The sequence below is a fragment of the Pipistrellus hanaki genome (genome assembly GCF_964339955.1).
Source record: "Pipistrellus hanaki genome assembly, chromosome: 4".
Taxonomy (NCBI): domain Eukaryota; kingdom Metazoa; phylum Chordata; class Mammalia; order Chiroptera; family Vespertilionidae; genus Pipistrellus; species Pipistrellus hanaki.
This window is the reverse complement of record NC_140506.1, coordinates 33,141,535-33,148,994: the sequence shown is the minus strand read 5'-3', so window position 1 is coordinate 33,148,994 and position 7,460 is coordinate 33,141,535. Positions and strand designations below refer to the sequence as shown.

Genomic DNA, 7,460 nt, shown 5'->3' with positions numbered 1-7,460 from the left:
TCTGCCCTCTGTCTCTTGGTATGGATGAATCTAAATTATCCCTAATGAAAGACTGTCAGATCTTTTCAGCCAGACTTCCAATTAAAAGTAACCTAAAATCTTGCTCAGTGACTTATTTCAGTGATCAAAAGATTGCAATAAATCACATTTCCATGTGGCAATTTAAACACTCAGTCCAGCCGAAACCTGTTTGGCTCAGTGGACAGAGCGTCGGTCTGCGGACTGAAGGGTCCCAGGTTCGATTCTGGTCAAGGGCATGTACATTGGCTGGGGCACATCCCCAGTAGGGGGTGAGCAGGAGGCAGCTGGTTGATGTTTCTCTCCCATCAATGTTTCTAGCTCTCTATCCCTCTCCCTTCCTCTCTGTAAAAAAAAAAAAAAAAAAAAAAAAAAAAAAAAAAAAAAAAAAAATCAATAAAAAAATAAAATAAACAAACACTCAGTCCATCCACACTTTGATGGTGGTGGGAAGTCACATTCCTCTTTTGAATGCTCATGTATCCTGAGGGCCAATACCCTTAGTTTCCTCTCCTGTGTCCATTATCTTTTTTACTTACTTTTAATGTTGCAGTGGTTTCATTTCTGAAAAGTCTTTTTTAAGATGCAGGCAGAAAAGTTTTCATCAAGTTTGAAAATATAGACTAGCTTATTTTAACCTATGACCTGCAGGACTTGCTACCAGTTAGTGTCTGCTGCTACCAGCACAGGAGCCTGACGCTGGTAATTTTTTTTTAAAAAGATTATTAGAAAAATACAGGATGCCAGAGTACCTCAGGCTTACAGACCTCAGTAACCAGAGTGCCAGTCATCTTTCATCTTTGTCCCTCTGCTCAAGAGTCAAATGCTAGAGAGTCAAGCTGGCCAAGACTCAGTGAGGTGTCCAGCCCTTGGTGGGGACCAGAGCTCTTAGCTTGATGCTCACCAAGACTGCACAGAACTGCACAGGAGAAGGGTAGCTCCCAAAGGAGAATGAGATAACAGTTACCAAAAGATGGAGGGGTACCGAGCCGGTGAAAATACAGGAGCCATGCCATACTCACCTTTGTGCCCCCCTCCAAAGTCAGGTGCATAGTAGGCCTTCGGTAGATGTTAGTTCATTTAAATAAAATAAACTCTGACAAAGCTGAAGAATCCATCATCCTGATGAATCAGGGGTGGGGAACCTTTTTTCTGCCAAGGGCCATTTGGATATTTATAACATCATTCTCAGGCTGTACAAAATTATCAACACCTTAATTCTTAAAAATCAGCCTGCTATATTTGGGCAAATATTTAATTAACTCACCCCTAATGTCTTGGCAGAGCCAGACCAAATGATTTTGGGGGGCCTTATATAAACCTCAAGTCAGATGTTCCCCACCCGTGTGGTAAATGTCTCTACCATCAATCAGTCTCACCAAGCCATATGGTGCACTTACGGTATGTGCAGAATTTTAAAAGTTCTTAGCACACCCTATTTTTTAATTTTTTTTTCCTCTGCAGCTTACATCTAACAAGTAGTTCTGGTCATATTTTCTCTTCAGTAAGTTCTCTATTAAATCCCCACCTTCTAAGAACTTCCATTCATCTGCTCTGTCCACTTGCCCCAGCACTGGTACAAATAAAGGAGACCTGGGGAGGTGGGGAAAAACTTGGACATCTGGAATGAGAGAAGGAAAACTGGGTGGTCAGAGAAGCCGATTTCCCTCTCCCGGCTCCCTCAGGTTCACACAGCTTTTTTAGTAGCAGAACTAGAGCTGAACTGGTCTTCACCCATCCTTCTCCCCATCTAGGGTTCTTCCCACAACCAGGATGCACCCATGGATTTGTGTTGAGCCTTCACAACTTGTTACCAATGTGACATTATCACCGAGACACAACTTTTTAAAACTAAAGGAAACACTAGTTTCCTAAATAACTTAACTCCACTGAAGTTATTCAGTATATAAAAGTATACAAAAGCACCATGGTAATCATTATATCCAGCAGTGCTCATAGCATACCAGCAAATGTACATTTACAGAGCAGAATTTAGCAACATGCCTTAGAAGTCTACACTTTGATCCAAATTCTAGAAATTGTAGTAACAAAATAATCACAGTTGTGTAAAGAAACACACGATATTTACTGCAGCTTATTTATAACAGTAAGAAACCAGAAATAACCTAAGTGCCCAATAATAGGGAAATCAAATCAAATAGAACATCCATACAATGTAATACCATGCAACATCAAAATTGTAGAGGAAATATTAAAAGACACAGAAACAGGTCAACACATTACACTTCATTGTAGATGAATTTTTTTATATCAAAAAAATTTCTACAAATTAAAAAAAGATAATACTATCCAAGAAAACACTAATTGCAGCAGTTACCTCTGGGTGGTGGGACTATGGAAAATGTTCACTTTATTTTCTTTACCCTAATTTTTCTACAAATAACATTGTTGGATTTTAAATTACAAGTAATTGTAAAAGTTATTTTTAATTATCCTACAGCTGAATGTGAATAATAGAGCTGCCGTTAAAAAATGTCAAATGTTTTTTACATAAACCTCTTGATACTAGTCCAGAAAGACCTCTTAACGCCGTCAGTAGGTTTCTGGAGACTGAAGCCAGATGACAAGACCAATGTGACCCTAGACTCATGGTTGGCAAACTGTGGCTCCCGAGCCACATGTGGCTCTTTGGCCCCTTGAGTGTGGCTCTTCCACAAAATACCACGGCCTGGGCGAGTCTATTTTGAAGAAGTGGTGTTAGAAGAAGTTTAAGTTGAAAAAAATGTGTCTCTCAAAAGAAATGTCAATCGTTGTACTGTTGATATCTGGCTCTGTTGACTAATGAGTTTGCCGACCACTGCCCTAGACTAATACAACAGTTCCTACAGCATACTTCTCGGCACAAAAACATCACCAAACTTCAAAATAAAGATCCAAAACACTTCTAATCGTAACCATTTAAATAAATGTGAGCTGTGCATACATTTAGGAAGGATTAATAAAAACAGCTAAGAGAATTCCTCACCACTTCCAGGTCAAGGTCGCACCGCACTGCCCTGGGCATGGCAGCCGCGCCAGGGCGCCTCCTGGGCGTGCCTCCGGGATGCCAGGAGAACCCGAGTCCCCGGAGAAACCCACGCACACGGGGGTCCCGGCCAGGAATCTTTTTTTTTTTTTTTTCTCATCAACGTCAAAAGGAAACGACGTTCAGCAAAATGTCGTAAAATGACGTTATTCCCACCAGTTCTCCAAAATTGGACTTGCTCACGCTTTACACTTAACACTGAGTTACACAGTATGTTTTTCTCTCCAGTTTACTTCTGACCAGTAGTTGTGGGCATGTTTTCTCTCCAGGAAGTTCTCTATTAAATCCCCTCCTTCTAATACCTTGCTCTCCCTCCGGCCCTTCTCTCCTTAACATAAGAAGCACACAAACTGTGACTAGAGTCATCTTGGAGAAGGAAAACCCGGCCAGGCGAACTGAAATGCTGGGGCTCCAGAAAATAAAATCACCCTGGCACTATGGCCAACTAAATGCTCTCTAGAATGCTAATGCATTATTATGGTTTATATTTGGAAATCCCTATTAAAGTTGAATTTTCCCCATGAAGCCCCAGAAAGAACGCAGCCCTGCGACCAAAATGGAAAGCATTCCACGTGCTTTTGCTGACCTCCACCATCCTTCTAAAAATGCAACTTATCTCAGAATTGAGATCACCTATCTGCACACATCTCAAAAAATAAATTGACCAGATACACAAATGCAGCCTAAATTGGACACCACACACAAATGTTTGAAATATTGATTTTATTAGGAAAGCATTAGATCATATAATCACTTGATTTAAAAATGTGACCAAAAAATATCAATTAAAATTTGGATTTTTTTCCCCCCAACAAATATTTGAGTGCCACGCATTGGAGATACAGGCTAAACAGGAGGCTCCTTGCCCTCATAGAGCTCACATTCTAGCAGGAGGGCAATATTAGAGACTTGTTTACATTTCTGATAAACAGGTAAGATAGAAATGACAGAGGGAGTGATGGTGCTTTACAAAAGCACACTTGTATAGGTGACTAACCCAGCCCCCAGAAGTCAGAAACAAAAAGATGTGTTTAAGAAGAGAGAACAGAACAGTTCAGGCAGAGGGAAACTATAGACCATGAGGTGGGGAGGACTTTGTAGGTTCAAGGAAGTAGGATAGAAGGGCTGAAGCACCAAGAGTGAAAAGAGGAGACAAGGAGATGAGACTGAAGAGGTGATAATCATGGAGGGCAATTCTACAGAGAACCAACCAAAGATGTAAGATTTAAGGGAGTAGCATGACCAGATGTGCATTTAGAATGGCCACCTTAATTCTGGAGTGATGGAGACTGGACCAGGCAAGACTGGAGGTAGGAAGACTACTCTGATGCCTATGGTAGTGAAAGACAAAGATAACTGGGGGATTCAAATGATGGTAGGAGATAAAGTCAATAGAATTGACTGAATCTGCAGTTCCTGTTAGACATCAGTGCAGATATCCAATATATCTATCAGATATAGGTTTGCAGGTCAGGGGAGAACCGTGTTAGGAACTGTCAACAAGGAATCATTGTAAAGAAGCCATAAGGGCTGAAATGGCCTGAACGATTAAATCAAGCATGAGACACACATACATTTAAGAATAAGGAGGTGTGCCAGGGGCTGGGGGAAGGGAGAATGGGGAATTAGTGTTTAAAAACAGAATTTCAGTTTAGTATGATGAGACTTCTGGAGATGGATGGTGGTAATGGTTGCACAACAATGCAGATGCACTTAATGCCATAGAACTGTAGACTTAAAAATGGTTCAAGTAGTAAACGTTATGTACATTTACCACAATTTTTAAAAAGAGGAAACATTTTTGTGTTACTTGTATCTTTTAGAATAAGAATGTATTTTGAATGGCTGATTAAATATCAGGACAAATGGTGAAGAGAGCAGGAATCAGCAGAGGAAGAGGGCCTGCAAAGGAAACTGAGAACAGAATGGCCAAAGAGGTCGGTAGAAAACCCAGAGGATCACAGCATGGAAGCTAAGGAATGTGTTTCTAGGAGCGAATGTTCAACTGATCTGAAAGCTGCAGAGAATTAAATCAGGAAAGTCGGGAAAGAATCCACTGGTTCCAGTAACGTGGAGGTCCACGGTGACGTTGGGAGGGCTATTGGCAGGGGAAGCCTGTGAGGGTAGGTGAGGAGAGAATGGGTAGGAAAGGAGTCCTGAATGCAGACAGCAAAAAATCTATTATGGGAAGAAATGGGATGATAGCTAGAGAGAAAATAGATGCTTTGGAAAAAAAAAAAAAAGAGTGTTACATAATTGTGCATAATGAACAAAGCATCATTTCAGTGGAGATAAAACTTTAATAGTTTTGATAATTCCTGGAATTTATTGTTTACAGAACTTTTCATACTATTTGTGGGTTAGAAAGGATAAGTTATTATCTTCATTTCAAGGGTAGTAAAGCTGAGCGACAGAAAAATCTAAGAAAACTCACAAGGAATTAAGGTTCTTCATGAAATAAGTATCTTCATGGGAGTTTTTAAAAATAATTTTGTTTTGTTAATCCTCAACTGAGGATATTTTTTCCATCAATTTTTTTTTTTTTTTAAGAGAAAGTGGAAGGGACAGGAATAGACAGGGAGACACATCGATGTGAGAGAAACACATCAATTGGTTGCTTCCCGCATGTGCCCCAATCAAGCCTGCAACCAAGGTATGTGCCCTTGACCAGAATCAAACCCAGGACTCTTTAGTCCAGGGGCTGTGCTCTATACACTGAGCCAAACCAGCCAAGGCTTCATTGATTTTTTTTAAGGTAAAAAGGTACAATATACTATAATGAGAAATTTTACTGTAACAGTCAAAATTGAAAAAGTCTAAAACAATGCTATATCAATGTACTGATTTTTGGTACATGTGCAACAGAAGATGCTATATATTCCAGTTATATCCTAAAGATGCCAAAGTCTGTCTTCTCAATTGGTGCGTTGAGGGCTGCACTGAGACTGAGACCCAGGACCAGTCTGGTGTCCGCTGGATCAATAATCCCATCATCCCACAGCCTGATAAAAGAGCAAAATATGAGTTATTAGGAATCCACCACCAAACTACCATTTATACAGCCCTGCCCAGAAATGCTGAGGAGGTTCTTCTTCAGGTAATAATATATGAATCTACTGACAACTTCTGTGTACTATAATCTCACAACTGAAACCATGTTCGAGAGAGGGGAAAAGAGAGAAAGAAAAATGATATGGCTTTTATCCCAGGCTCCCACAGAATGTCAAATCAAATTTAGGGACTTAGGAACAGCTTTCTACAAGAAATCACAAAATAATCCCTAGTTTAAAAATATTTTTACTTATTCCAGGAAAAACTTTGCTGTTCCTCTTCTGCCCACACAAATGTACAAATCAAGGTGATGTAGTCCTGTTATTAATATGAAGAATGATATAAACCCAGGTAATAGTCTCAAACCAAAGTCTCTACTAGAAAAGGTTTATCCCCCAAAACTTCCTCATCTCTTAAAAAACTATGAATAGAATACATTTTATTAAAATAATACCTTCCTATATAGTTCTTTATTTTTTGCTTCAACAGGAAAAAACAATAGAACTGCTTTCAGAAGAAACTTTTAAGTAGAAATTTTAGTTTGCTTTTCACTGACAATGTCAAATTTATAGAGAAAAATGAATGAGAAATATTGCTTTTTTTTAAGGTCATTGGTAGGCGGCACTTTTGCTTTCTTTAAACAAACTGCCTTCTGTACCTGGTTATAGCATCAATTATTAAACCATACTTACATTGACAGACCATGATTCAAATCTCTGCTCATAAAACATTCATAATAGGAAGTCTGCAGTATGAGCTGTCAATAAGAAAAGGCCACTCGTGTAATCTGTAACTAGGTCAATTGATTACACTTCCTCTGAGGCGGACAGCGGAGTAATACAAGCATGATGATGCCGGGGGAGAGAGGAGCCTGCTTCCTGAGGGTCATTAAAAAGGCTGTGAAGAGGCCCTAATCAAATGCCTGAAGAGTTTGATCATAGAAACAACTGAGCAGAATAAAACTGACATGCTGCATATGTAAAATGTAGGATTGAGAAAAACATAGGAGGCCAGAGTAACAAATGATGACAGCTCTCTCTGAAGACAGACTGAGCCATGTGAAAGCCTGACAGACCACAGAATCTCCCTGTGAAGAGGAGATTTATTAAACTGAAGGAAGGTGCTATAAACTGGCTTACAAATCCCTTCATCTTTGAAAGGAAGTTGCTGTCTCCATGCCACCAAGTGTTCCAACAGAAGAGTTAAACATTTACAAAGTAAGAAATCTCACTGTCTTTCATTATTTATTTCCAAAGGTAAGTCCATCTGGGCCATTGCTCTCCTGCCTTGAATATAACCCATTAAAAATATTAAAAATTTTAAGTATGAAAATAATAAAGGATTG

At 39.5% G+C, this 7,460-nt stretch overlaps 1 protein-coding gene across 1 annotated transcript in view; it reads right to left on the bottom strand.

Annotated features, from left to right (window-relative positions):
- Positions 1–3,770: 3,770 nt before the first annotated feature.
- Positions 3,771–7,460, bottom strand: part of MCCC2 (methylcrotonyl-CoA carboxylase subunit 2) — a 44,812-nt gene continuing 41,122 nt past the window's right edge. The window contains exon 17 of the mRNA XM_084880907.1: positions 3,771–6,066. Coding sequence (XP_084737033.1) covers positions 5,949–6,066 — 118 coding nt within the window. The 3' untranslated portion in view covers positions 3,771–5,948. The remainder of the gene's footprint in view (positions 6,067–7,460) is intronic.